The following is a 14,511-nucleotide window of genomic DNA, read 5'->3' on the forward strand; positions in this document are numbered from 1 at the left end:
AAACTTACCCATCAAAATCTCATCCAGAAAACAGCAACCACATATATGCCTAAATCAAGTTACTTCAGCACACTAGCAACTCTAGCACTCGCAAGTCTTCCATTACAAAAGATAATTTACATCACTTCTGCCAATCTCCAGATCACACGGCCAAGAATTTCATCCAACTTCCAACAATATCACAAAAGAACATACATACACATATATGCAACCACAATAAGTTGACAAGCGTTGCATAGTCCACGCATCAGTTAAAAGTGTCATCCCATCTAAAACAGCGAGACAAATAAGCAATATATTTTCGGGCATATGCACTAGTTTTGAGATGACATACATGACAAAGAAATGTCTGCGGTGTAATGCGAAAAAATAAACATGCTATGCTTACGAAGAATTTCAACTAACAATATTTGATTCTAATGTTCCAAAATTGACACCATTGAACAAACGCAGGCCCTTGTTCTGGCTTCAATACTAAGCTTTCCCTATTTCTGGTACCGGAAGTATACAAAGCTCATTTAGTACAAACTACCAATGGCAAAAATTTAGAAAGAACAGGAGGCTTTATAGCCTATTTTTAAGTATAGAAAATGAACAAAGAAACAGTGAGGCACTCCTTGGAAAATGATGCTCTCTCCCCACCGTTTCAAGTCAGGATTACCTTTTCTCTAATTATAAACAGCAATCTAAACCTGCCCCCGCTGTCTGCCGTGCAATCACACGACTGATCCGAGGCAAAGGAACAAGTAACTGCAATGTTCCCAAACCATGCCAAATGTCCAAAGATAGAGAATCCAATGCCATGAACTAGCAACTGTGTCCATCAGTTGCAACATGATACATAGGCAGGCCTCTCCATCATTTGCTGAGCTCATAAATAAATTCCCAGCAAATCCAAAAACAAGGACTGCTTAGAAATGTCTGAAGCAAAAATTTGGACAGCTCTCAGACCTCACATTATCCAGCAACAGTCTTGATCTGGTTGGTCCAAAAAGATATATTCTATTGAAAGCAACAAGCTGGCAAACAATCCTCAATCTCCCCATGTACATTTTCAACTTTCAAGGACCTCAGAAGTCAGAACCAAGTCATCTGAGTAATTCAAGAGCAGGGACGGTACAGATGGACAAAAAAAATCTCAATCAATTTCACCCTCCTCTGCATCATTAACAGGATCACTGCTTGGCTCACCTTCTTCCTCTTCTTCATCATCTACTTTCATATACAGACCAAGTTGCTCTAAAGGGTTACTACCACCAAGCCTGAAACCTGCCATACCATCCTGAGAGTGCTCTGGGCTTGTCTCATCAACAGAGATCAGCATATGCTCAGGAGGAACAGTTCTAAGCATTTCTAGATCCTTAAGAATTAGACAGTCATTCATCTCCACAGTCTTTTCTATCTGCATTCAGTGGAAATATTAAAAACCCAACAACAAGAATAAAAATCAATATTTATCACCCGCAAAAGAAAGCATAGGTACTTGCCTTCAGCAAGGCCTGCCGTGCTGCTTCCCTTTCAATTTCTCGTTTTTTCTTAGCTTCAGCTGCAGCTTCTGCTTCAGCTCGCTTGCGGGCATCCTCGGCAGCTTTAGCTTCAGCTAATATCCGTGCCTTCTCTGTTTTCAAATTTAAATGATAAGCACTTAGCAGCACCAACAAATGATCTCCTATAACTGAAGTAGGCATTGTGCACTATATACCTTCCCTCTGCTGCCTTTCAAGTTCCTCCCGCTCAAGCCGCAGTTTTTCAGGATCGCCTTTTTCACCCTGCTCTCATCAAAGATTTTGCCAAGTCAAGAGCAGTACAACTAACTGAACATAGAGGAATTACTAGAAAACAAATAGAAATCTATGCAACCAACCTGAAGTGTCTTTTCTCGAGCTTTAACAATTGTATCAGCAAAACGACTCCTAAGTAGTGCTGCTCGGTAGAGCTTGTCTGGGGAGACCTGCCTCTCAGATTTAGCATTCTCCCCTATATTTTTTTAATAGGGAAAGGATAAGCTTATCCGTGCAAACTAAATGCTTAAGACCCTTGGGGTCTCATATATTTCTTCTCAGAAATTCATGCTTACCCTCTACATGTTCATTAGCCCCATCAGATGGACGTATAGAGTCAGAATCTTGTTCGGGATGATGCGACCCACTAACAGTTCCTGTATATTGCCATAAGCAAGTTTATACCATAAAAATGTAGAGCAAACGAATATCTAGATTCTAACAAGCTTCCTTCTAAAAGATACAAAAACTAAGATTAACTCAAGTAACAAACTTACCGTTTATATCAACTGAACGAATAGCATCACTCTTTTCTGGGTCAAAAGCTACCTCAAGTCTTGCATCTTCCTGAAAGGAAGATTGGCAATTTAGTATAAGAAAAAAAAAGAAGTGTAGGCAAGCTTACTTGAAAGGAGAAGAGTCTGACATATGAAAGTATGCATGCATGTATGCATGTAAGTACGTTCAAATTAAAATTCCAGCAAAATTAAAAACTAACATATTTGAAAAGATTGCCAGCAGACATGTAGAGTTTGCAGTCAGCGTGATTTAAATATTCCTAGGTCATAGAAAAGAACTGTGAGGCATCGGGATGGTACTTATGTGAATTTTTTATGCTTGTAGGAGTATATTTATGCAAATTAGGTTTATTTGACAGGAAAATGAGTTTAATATGTACGTGTGTATTCATGTAGTCTACGGATATACATAAAAACGCACCCAAAAAAAGAGGGAGATGTGTGTGTGGTGGGGGGGGGATGTACCTTTGGACTTTTTGTAGGGTTAGCAACTCTCTCATGTGATTCACTTCCAGAGGAACTACCAGAGTCCGAATCTGCAGTAGGAACAAAATTCAAAATCATTTACCAGAATACAACAATTTAAAATAAAAAGAGTTCACATCCTCACAGAGAAGCCAGAACTCTCCAAAAAATATAAATGAACATTTAATCTTATTCTAAAATACATTTGGCTTGAATCATGTTGCAATTCACTTTCATGCCAATACATTAGTTAGGCTCTTCCATTACATTCAGAAAGTGATTCAAACCAGATATGTCAATCTGATATCTTTACTAGCAAGCAGATTCGGAATAATTTATTAGCTAGAGTAAGAAGCAGGAGTCTCCAAATCTGTAAGCGCTAATCTTATACTATCCAGTTTCAAGCCAATCAAGCAGATTGGCCGAAAAAAATAGTTAGAGTGAATGCAGAAATCTAACTCTAAACTCCTAACTTCCTGAGTAATAAAAAAAAAAGAAAAAGAAAAGTGATCTAACTTCTAAAATTGGTCAGGTGGCTGCCATGGTATTCAGGCACCCATCTGCCAAAGCAAAAAGCGTATGGGATTAACGTGGGCAGTAGGTCAACTGCAGAACTCACAAGCATATTAACTTATCCTTTAAGATAGGCCCAGTTAGTTCACTAGGCCTAAAAGGCCTCAATCAATCTCAGAAGCCCTAGGTTTGAGTGAAACAAAAGACAGCAGAAAAGATAGAGGGAGAGAGAAGGAAGAGAGGGGAAGGCACTGTTGCTGCCACATGCACTTGCCAGCCTTGCTACACTCACTGCCTGCTCCAACATTCTCTTGAGTTTCCTCTTTGTTTTCCTTTTCTTTTCTGGCCTTTCTTCTATTTCCTTATTTTATTTTATTTTTCAATTTATGCCTCCATTGCACAACCCACAAGGTTCTAGTTCTTGCTCTTGTGCATTTTAACTTGGCTGTGTGTATCTCTGCAGCCCAGTACAGAAATACCCTACAATTGGGTACTTCCTCTGTAGCCTAGCAGCAGAGATTTCCAGCAGCCATTTTCCTCGTTCGCAGCAGAATGCAATCATCTGCAGCCCTTATTGCAGGAATTTCCTGCAGTGAGTACTACAGATGACTGCAAGAAAGCGTTATAGTCAGGGCTGTAAAAGATCGAAAGATCGACTCTGTATTAAGTAGTATATACGGAAAATTCTTAAATAGTCGCATTTAAATGCAAAGTCTCAATTGAAGAATCCTCATTTTCTCTTTTACTGATCTGCAATAGTAAATGAGTAGCAGAACACCAACTTTTGATGGATGAATGAAGAGGTCAAATTAAATAGACTTGCTGACATATAAGAATTTTATATGATACATCCCTAGCTGAATAGTTCTTACGCCTATCTTATTGGATTGCATAAGAAGAGTAATTTAGGACAGGTAAATTGCTAATATATTTTTAGACCCGCCTCGAGCTCATGTCACCCACCATGTTGGATGCCATGAAACCTCTTGGGTGCTATATGTCCACTACACGCTTTTTAAAACACTAAATAGAGGAAGACAGGTTTCAAAATTTTCTTTTGCAATTGAACTATACATCCTCTGGCAGTAAACACGATCTTTACATAGAGCAAGAAATATGAATACTGCAACCATACTTAGTATAAGATTAGTGATAAAAAAATCTGTACATAGGATGAAATGATTTAAAATACTGAAGAGGTTAATTGCATAGACTCTTGCTCACATACATGAATTTTATATGATATATCACGAGGTGAATAGTTCTGATGTGTATTTTATTGGATAATGTGGATTGGACATAAGATGAGTAGTTTAAGAAAGGTAAAAATGCTAATATATCTTTGAGACCCGTCTCGAGCTCATGTCAGGTGTGAGGAAACCCCTTGGCCGCTATGTACACAATATGCGCTTTTTAGAACATTCAACAGAGCAAGATAGAAGTATCAAAATGCTGAAGGCGTCCTTGGGGTGACCTCGTAGTTCCTACGGGGTGGAGACAATGGGTCAGTCCATGGATTTTCCTTCTTTTTGCCACATTTTGCTCAAACGGTTGTATACAATTAGACTTTATCTAAATAGAGGGTTTATACATATACATACATATGCATTCTCTGAAATAGAACTATACATCCTCTAGCAGTTAAAAAAAAACAGAAGTAAATATTATAAACATACTCAATATACAAGCAAGATTAGTCATAAAAAAATGTTGTACATAGAATGAAATGATGCAAAATATGCTACCCCACAAAAACATCTAAGATGACAAAAATCCCAGTAAAGACAATGTTTCCACTGGAAAAATGCTAACTCAGGAGCTGCCTAAAATTTAAGATGTACACTATAAACATTATAACCATCAATATAAATTCGTTTAGTACAACTGACCATTATATTTAAAACCAAGATGTATAGGGAAGCACATGAAAAAAAAAAGGAGTATTAGGAGAATTCCAAGCAAGGCAATAAATGATGTACAACAAAGAAAAGAAAGAAAGAAGCATATAGACAAACGAACCACTAGAAGAGGATCCAGAATCACTGCTAGAACTGCTAGAACTGCTGCATTTACTGCTTCTTAGTTGTGCATCCTTCTCTATAGAAATAGCAGGATAGCTTGAGATAGGAGGATCATTGCCACAGATATCAATATCCTCTTCAACAGGATCACCTGCATAAACAATATATGACTTTCCCATTCCATATCCAGATATATCATTGGAAAAAGTAGAAATGTACAGATTGCATACCTTTGCAAGGATGCATTGATGTATTGCTAAGGCCAGATACATTCAAAACCTGCACAGAAATGTGTAAGAGAAGACATCTGGTGGTACATAATTGAATATCACAATTTCACCAATGACATAGGATACTGTTGTTTTAATCATAAAAGATAGGACAGCCTTGATTTCACAAACCTCCGGTTTGGCCTGCTGACCCTGCTGCTTCTCTAGCAAATAGTTATCCAAAAGCTTCTGCAACTCAAATAGTGTATCATCGCCAAGCGAATCAATTTCAACCTCTATTTCCTCCTCATCATTCTGATTTGCATTGTCGCTGTGCCGCCTCAAGAAATCAATAATGTTAACTGGGAGTTCCGCAATCAGAGATATCAAACGTGTACCCAAATTTTGCTTCTCCTCGGCTGTCATCCTTGGTTTCAACTTCTCTGTCGCAACAACATTATGGTCTGCAGAAGGGGTCTTCCTCTTCTTCAATTGTGGTTCAGTTTTGACAGACTCAGTGTCTTTTTTAATGCGTGCATCAGCTGCAGCCAACTTCTTCTCTATGGGTTTCCATCTTGTTTCAAAAAATTTGCTCAAGGTATCTGCCATGATATGGACATCATTAGTTGGTGGGTTATAAGTCATCGCATTTGTAAAGGTGAGCCTCACATCTGCAACAAAACCCCACGGAGTAGTATAGTCACCCGAAGCAACTTTAGTCTTGATGGTTCCAAAATCCATCGGATGCTTAATAATGGTGTAATAATCTGGAATGTTCAACTTCACCACATCAACAGGACTATTAAAGACCCAACCATACTTGTGCGACATCAGTCGCTTAAGAAGATTCTCGCATTCTTTCATTAGCATTGCATCTGAATTACTAACAGTAGCTGGAGGTGGAGCGCCTTTCACAGACTCAAACCGTCCTTTAACACCTCGTTTCACCTGGGAAACATTCTGTCCTCCAGCACCCTGTTTCTTCCCATGACCATTGGCTGACGACGACAGAGCAACACCACTAAGAGCACTTACATTTCGTGTGAGTAATTTATCCTGAAAACCCTGAATCTGCTCAAGTTCTAACCTCAACTTCATTTCCAACGCTTTCCTTTCTGAACTAGACATCTTTGATATAGAAAACACTTGCATTGGGACATTGAAACCATCACCATTTAAACTTATGCATTTCCTCTTTGGCGCGGAAGAGTCTTCCGAGTCAACATGCCCCTGGCTACCAAACCCCTCAGACTCACCAGTTGTCTCCAAGGCATGCCGATACTCAGGCACAAATCCAGATGAGAATCCTTTTGAGACCTGCGATTTCCCCATCATCATGATCGACAGTTCCTCAGAATTTCTCTTCAGCTGCTTCTCTTTCGTGTACTCATAGAGAACCGTCGGTGCCATTAGGCTGTCCAAGAAATCTGTACATGTCAACCAGGGTACCGTCACTCAATTTCCCTGGCAGCATCCAAATGCATTTAATCACTATACTATTGTATTAAAACCTAAATTAACTTGCTTTTGTGTTTTCAAATTCAAATTATCCGAATGAGTCGCCTTTCAAACCCCTTTCATTTAAGGATCTATCTGTCAACTATTTGGGAGTGAGATTAGCATCAAAATCGAGAATTTGATATCCACAAAGGGGATATCATGAAACTAATTATTAAAACCTAAAGACCTATATCCAATGAAACTCTCATTCCCAGAGCAGGTAAAAAAAAAAAACCAACCCAACTTCGAATTAATAAACCTTGAAAAATCCCTAAATCAGAAGCTCAAAACCTTAGTCTCCTATAACCTCCCTCGAATCAAATAACATAAAACCCTAACCCTAAATCTTCCTCCCGCACACCAAATCCTAACCCCGCAAACCAATAAAAACCCTAGAATTGCTAGAGAACAGCCATGTCCAATCTCCGAAATCTCCAAATTAAGCGCGCGAGTAGATGCAAAGAATTCCTCTAAGGATTAAGAAAAAAAAATCCAAAAATCCTAAAAGAAAATCTAATAAGAAACCTGAGCCTGGAGCCCGAGTAGAGCAGCTTCCTCGCTTAAAGAATACTAACCCTAAAAATCGAATCCCTCTTCTTCTTCCTCTTTCCTCCCTTCTTCGCTCCTCCTCCTCTCTGTCTCTCTCTCTCTATCTCTCCTCCTCCTCCTCGGCCGTAATGAGATATTGATACGAAATTTCCCCCAAAAGCCGAAGCCACTAGCAGATGGAAGCGATCCAACCCCTGTCCCGCTATTTATAATCTCCAGCCGACCCAATGGTCGGTGCTGGACGAATCTACACCGTCCGAAAGGATTGATCGGACGGCTGTAGTTCCGGATCGAGATGTGTTTCCGCGTCGGATCCGCGAGATCCGGTGTTCGGACCCGAACGGCGGAGCATTGTGAAAGCGAGAGAGAGTTTTGTTTGACTTCGGATAAGTCTGAGGATGCGAGTGCCGTTGTAGAAAATCTGTGCGACGATGACGCGGGGCATTCGGGAAAACGGCACGTGGCGAAGGAAGCCAAATTACGCGCGCACGTGATGGAATTGTAATTCGGTGGCAATTTCACGAGATCCGGGATCGTGCTGTGCACTACTGATTACGGTCACCGCCAGTGCGAATAACGAGTCGGTGACGGTATGGAAGCTCCCTCTACCCTAGCATGGAAAGTTTCCTACTTTGGATCACGTAGGTTTATTTGTTTACATAATTACATACGTGTTTGGGCCAGGCCCATTGGGCTATGTGGGTTGGGTCCGGAGCACTAAATGGTGAGATATTAGGACATTTATTATATGTATAGCATATTGATAAAGGAATTAAAGCATGCTCAAATTTGTTTCTATTTCACTATTTTGTAGTATTTTTAAATTATTTAGATATATATAATGATAGATTTAAGTATTTTTTAATGACCTATATACCTAATATGAATTCAAGTAGTAAGATAGAAGAACAATTTTAGGCTCTATTTATCAAATGTGCTCTAATTTAAGATGAGATATGAATTCTTTGTGTGTAGGTGTTTATGTTTAAATAATTCATGATACTAATTGCTACGGAATGACATAAATTATTTCATATAATAAATGTATAATGTATTTTTAATTTACAAGTATGCAAACTTTAAAACGATATTTATAATAAAACTATATTGGAAAGATATTTATTGAAAAAGAATCGAACTAAAATATTTAGAGTCAACAATTATACGTTGGGTCTTCCTATTTTATCCAACATAAATGTACTACACTAGTTGTAATTCTATAAATGATACTATCTGACATGATTGTAGAGAATTTCTAAAAGGAAATAGTTTCTTCTCCCCAATAAAACGTGGAAAATAAAACTCACAACAATTTACTTTCAGCTTTAGTTGACAAATCATTCGTAAAAAAATTATTAGGATTTCTCAATTCGCATCTCATATTGTGTAAATATTATTATTTACACTATATCATTGTACTACTTTTAATTCGAGTTTTATATTTTCATTCAAACAAAGACAAACAATATTAGTTTTGTTATCAATTTTTCAAAGACGATCTTGAGTTATATTTTTGTATAATTTAATAGAAATTATGAGATTACTATTAGAATAGTGATAAAACATATGCAAGTGGTAATAAACATAGAAATCAATATGTGAAATGATAAAATTTCGAAAAAGAAGAAATGATAATTGATTTGGTAGTAAATCACTACTTCCTAGTAATTCAGCTTTAGTAATTTTTTACAACCCGAGATATAGACCATCATGTATTTTGTTTTAAATTGATCATATGAACACTTTGTACGACTTTTCTAATTTCTAGTGTCAACTGTTTTTCTATCCACATAAAAATATTTAGTATGTAATAGTAAAAAATTACTGTTCTAATGGATTCAAATGATTCATGTCCCTACTATAATATTTTAATGAGAGGAAAAGCATAAAAATATTCTTATTTAATTATTTATTTAGGTAGTTAATTAAATTTAGTTAAAATAATTTTATCTTACTTGTGTACCTCTTTCTTTTTATATATATATATATATATATATATATATATATATATATATATATATATATATAAAATTTATAAGTAGATAAAGTATCAATTCTACTAAGATATATAATATCATATAATAGTCATATGTATTTTTATATTTATATGTCCTATATGTATACTTATAGAATAGATTATTATCTTCTTTAATCATTCTTGAAGAGCTCTTAGCTTTGGATAGTCTAAAAGAGTCAATTGTACTAGATGAGATAGTAATAATAAAGAAGATGATGTAATCTTTCTTCCGATGGAAGCAACTCTCTCCTTATTCCTTCATCCAAGGGCCACTCTTTTTAACTAAGTTTTTCTTTTCAAATAAGATAAATTTAAGTTTGGTAAAGATTGTTGCTATAGCTAAGCATATCCTTATTTCCACTACTAAGAAATTTTAGGATAATTATTATTACTACTAATGCCATTTTAATTTTAAGATATCTAAAAATATGATAATTAGCATAGTAGTGAAAACTGCGAGTATAATATGCAACAAATAATTATCAATGTTGATAGGCTAGAAAGAAAAAATATAATGTATGTGAGATATTTGTGACTAATTTTTTTTTAATATTATATATATATAATAAGAATGAGGATGTGATAATTTCAAAGATTTTCTTAATCTTGTTAGTCTCCTCACAATATTACTGTTGATCAACTCAGGCAATTTATAAATTATACTCTAATTATATTTTTTAAAGTTTGACACTTTATTTTTAGCACTAAAACCCATATGTTATACTTTCTTCCTCAGCCATTTTAGCTGGTTGAGAAATTCTAGCTCTTGCAAATCTCAATTGTCTTGTATTTTCATCACTCACATATCTATTGCTGGCTATAAATATTTTAAGTCATCGGATAATTATAATCTCATCTCTTTTGGCACATTATTTAGAGGCTTAACTCTGATGTTAATAAGTCTTAGATTACATAAATGAGTAAAACCCCTTTGAAGGGTATACAAATATTTATAATTAATCAATAATTAATCATATTCAAGGTCTATAAAATTATTTGACAACCGAATGAATTTGATAGGTTGGATATGTTAATATGATTAAAATTTAACAAATATAAGTGTATTAAATCTCAAAAAGAATCTAGAATGCTCATAATAATAGTCACAATAAGATGCAACACATAAAGATATGCAAATCTTAGAAATTGAAGGATAACAACTTTAACAAGCCTTATAAACTACAACAAATCATCAAGTAAATATATATATATTTAGATGTAATAGGATTGTAACAGTCTTTTTCTTTGTACTTGTCAAACGACAAATCTTATAGAGTAATGAGATTTAACATATGTGGACTTTTATAAAACTTTTTTTTTTGACGCATACTAAGTAAGAGACCGTAAAAAAATGTGCATTCTGTATCTACTTCTATCAATATATTAATGATTTAGTTGTAAGAGATTTCTTCTGACTAACTCATTATAATATTCCTTTATTATATCTGTTATAATTTGGTCACGTTCTTTTATTGTTTAAATAAAAAGCTTGATTCAATTATGCACAACCCCATAGAAGTGAGGCATTGGATAAAAGTAGCACACAAAACCCGAACGGGATGAAGTTCGTAGGCAACCCACTTTTCCCACGTTAGGTTGCTTAGTCAGCTGCCCGGTTGCTCTCTTTTCTAACATGCACTAACCGACTGTTTACAAAAGAGCTAAGTAATGTTTTGCACTCAGCAACTAACCCCAAATTTGCAAAGGCAGCTGACTTGACCACCTTCTCTTACTTTAACAAACACTTCAGCCACTCAAAACTTAATAAAATCTGTGTCCAACTATTTTATTTTTTGTATAGAGAGAGCAACAAAGGAAGCACTATTTAAGTTTAGGGAATACATCCTCATAATTAAATATAGAGCTCCCGTGAGTTCTTCAAGAAGCTTGCTTATAGACTAAGCATGATTTCTAAAAAATTTCTCCCATTCTCTTTTGTTTTTATCATTTAACTATGGTGCAACAAGCTTAGTAATAAAACACAATGATTCTATTAGTAACAACTGTTTCATATAAAAGCGTATTTTAACTAATCAATAAAATTACATGATTTTCAACAGGGAATTAGTGGGTTCCAACAACTTTACTCAACTAAAAAAGGCAGGCTCATGCCAATATTTTGTTAGAAGATGAATAAATAAGCTTATATGCTTATAACTTTTAATTGATATCTTAGAATTATATTAATTATGGAGATTTGGAGAATTTCGATCAACCTATATATATATATATATATTTGTTAGAGTTGAGAGATCATATTTAATAATGTGAAATGTATAAAATTTGGCAATTAAAGGAAACACTCACAATATTAACATTTTAAACGGGATTGATTGTATATGAAATCATATGCTAAAATATAACAAGCTCATAAATGAGGGTTAAAATAAAAAAATAAGAAATTAAGCAAAAAAATATTTTAATTGAGGGGCTTGATTACCATGTAAGAATATATTTTTATAGAATGGAAATTGAGATGGTCATAGGCTAAAGAATGTGCCATTGGCGATAGTGGCTGATAGGAGAGATGATATATAAAGAAGGAAGTGAATAAAATTAAAGATGGCGAGCTTAGATAGGTAGATAAGGATATAAAAGGACAATAAGAAAAAGAATACAACTTTTAATGAGTAAGAGATGAGTCAGATGAAGTCAATTTGGAATGAAGGGAGAGAGGAGCAGAGATAGAGATGAGAGTAAATAAATAATAAGAAAAAATAGTAAAAGTTGATTTTAGCTTAAGATTGATGAGAGAAAAGAGAAGAGTGAAGAAAAATAAATAATAATAATAATAATAATAATAATAATAATAATAATAATAATATAAGAATAATAGGTATAAATGAAACAAAAATATAATAAACCAACCAAAAATTTAAAAAATATTATTAATAATTGAAAAACATAAAGCTATTTCATTGATACTATATATTATTTTATATTACTTTTATCATTATTGTATTCATTTATTTATATTTCTATTATTAGCTGTATTAAATTATTATTTTATTTATTTTTAATACCTAGGCTACTATTAATATTACTACCATCTGTACATTATAATATCTAATATTATTATTTTATTCTAATTTACTCTTGGTTGTTACATCATCAAACTCGATATCTTGATATTTACTTTTAATTTTTTTTTCCTATCTTTCCCACTCTCAATCCTAACTTAACTTTTTTTAGGAATTGAAAATCATGGAAAGCAAGAAGAAAAAAATAATTAAAAGCAAAGAAAAATATATTTTTTTATGTGGTTCATCTAACTAGATCAACATCTATAAAGATTACACCGATTTTACTATGTGAAAATTAAAAAAGACTAAAAAGAAGAAATTTATCTCAATCTAAAGCTAAAAAATTTTAAGTTTTTCTTCAATTTTCAGTTCGTCAATGAATCTCTCAAAATATTTCACGATGTTATATTACTCATGCAAACTTACATAGTTTTTGAAGAAAACCCAAAATAATTTGTTATGAATAATTAATAAATGCATTTGAATATCCTAGGATACATTTGAACGCTTTCATGATAGTAACTTTCTAGAAGTCATATTTGAAGTCTGTTTGAAAGTCTGTAAAATACTTATTCTCTAAAAACTCCATTTGAGTGTCCAAACGCCCTATTTAAAAGTCTTGAACAGTAAAATTATCCAAAATTATTGAGTATCGAACTTCCTATTGAATGCCTAATAAGAAAAGTTCAATTCATCTCCACATCTTAACAATTTTACTTAGAGATTAATCTAACTTTTCAAATGACTTCTAAAAGTGGGTCATCAACATGTACCTTCACTCGACCGCCAATAGAGTCTCAACACCATCTTCAACCTAGAAGATCAATAAAAACTAAGTTGGGTTTTTGCTTCTCTATAGTGACAATATATATCAATTAGATTCTGACTTGTTCTAGTCTTTATTAGTCTTAAGGTTTCGTTTTTCATATAGTGTCTTTTGAAATAATATTTAACAAAATTACAATCTTCATAAAAATCATGGATCCATTGAATTAAGACCATCTAGTTTCTCTTTTGATATCACTATTTTCATTTCTTTCTCATTCATATGCTCAAGTCTTCAATGTCATATCATAGTGTCAATTTTAGATACAAAAATTACTGTTGCATTGTTATTTTATACCATGTAAAGTCTCATCAGTTTGTCTCAGATTATAATCATATAATTTTATGATCTATCATGAGTCATTTGTGAATATATTAATATATCGTAAGTCTGTCAACTAATTGAGAGAAACCAAATTTCTAATCAATTTAGTCATATATTTTATATTTTTTAAGTTGAGCTCTAATCGATTTGCTATTTTGACTTGCGTATTTCTTTTTCGGTGATTGTTAATATCACTAATATACATATTTTCAATTTTTCTTACATATAATTAGAAAGCAAATTTATACTTGACATAACATATATAAAAAAGTGTGACTAAATCTAATATCTAATATTCACTTTGATTATCATAAAAAAAAATACAAGAGCATTATTATCATATGAAGATTCATTTAGAGATGTTTGTTGAACCCTTCTCCTAAGTGTTATTTTTGACTTTTTTTGTGTCATATAGTTACTTTTAATACACCATTTTTTGCCGTAGTTCCAACACTCTCATGAAGCTTTTGAACTGTTATTATTTGATTTTGACTATCTTCTATTTTTGTTATTTTTCTTGAGACATTTTATATGCTTTCAATGCCTGAAGTATTTCTAGATGCTTCCGTTGACAAGATGCTTTTCCTTTTAGATTCAAGGTGCTTATAATCGGACTTTTTTTAACTATTCGGTAGACCAGATAAAATTAACTGAGTGATAACTTAATCACCAAACTTGATATAAACTAATTCCAATTGATTTATGATAGTAACGAACTTGTTTAAATATTCTGCTAAACTATCCCTTTCGGACATTCCCATGTTA

General features: G+C 33.8%; 1 protein-coding gene across 4 annotated transcripts; it reads right to left on the reverse strand.

Annotated features, from left to right (window-relative positions):
* Window positions 1-439: 439 nt before the first annotated feature.
* Window positions 440-7,719, reverse strand: LOC140778393 (transcription factor GTE10-like). Of its 4 annotated transcripts, none has more exons than XM_073123108.1 (11): window positions 7,583-7,719; window positions 5,700-6,934; window positions 5,529-5,577; window positions 5,297-5,449; window positions 2,765-2,835; window positions 2,279-2,348; window positions 2,078-2,158; window positions 1,865-1,977; window positions 1,703-1,769; window positions 1,488-1,618; window positions 440-1,402 (listed from the first exon to the last, which is right to left on the reverse strand). In XM_073123108.1, the coding sequence occupies exons 2-11, from the start codon at window positions 6,915-6,917 to the stop codon at window positions 1,139-1,141; spliced, it is 2,217 nt and encodes a 738-aa protein (XP_072979209.1). In that variant the 5' UTR covers window positions 6,918-6,934; window positions 7,583-7,719; the 3' UTR covers window positions 440-1,138. The 4 variants fall into 4 exon arrangements, with proteins under 4 accessions (XP_072979209.1, XP_072979201.1, XP_072979191.1 ...); XM_073123100.1 differs by having other exon boundaries at window positions 5,700-6,971; XM_073123090.1 differs by having other exon boundaries at window positions 7,533-7,719.
* Window positions 7,720-14,511: the final 6,792 nt, after the last annotated feature.

Source organism: Typha angustifolia, chromosome 3 (assembly GCF_048772165.1).
Source record: "Typha angustifolia cultivar Huaian chromosome 3, ASM4877216v1, whole genome shotgun sequence".
Taxonomy (NCBI): domain Eukaryota; kingdom Viridiplantae; phylum Streptophyta; class Magnoliopsida; order Poales; family Typhaceae; genus Typha; species Typha angustifolia.

Coding starts and splice junctions, on each gene's coding strand:
- LOC140778393 (XM_073123108.1), bottom strand. CDS start 6,917: ATGGCACCGACGGTTCTCTATGAGTACACGAAAGAGAAGCAGCTGAAG. Junction 2,836..5,296: donor TTCTGGATCCTCTTCTAGTG/GTTCGTTTGTCT, acceptor TTCCTACTGCAG/ATTCGGACTCTGGTAGTTCC. Junction 1,619..1,702: donor TGAAAGGCAGCAGAGGGAAG/GTATATAGTGCA, acceptor ATTTGAAAACAG/AGAAGGCACGGATATTAGCT.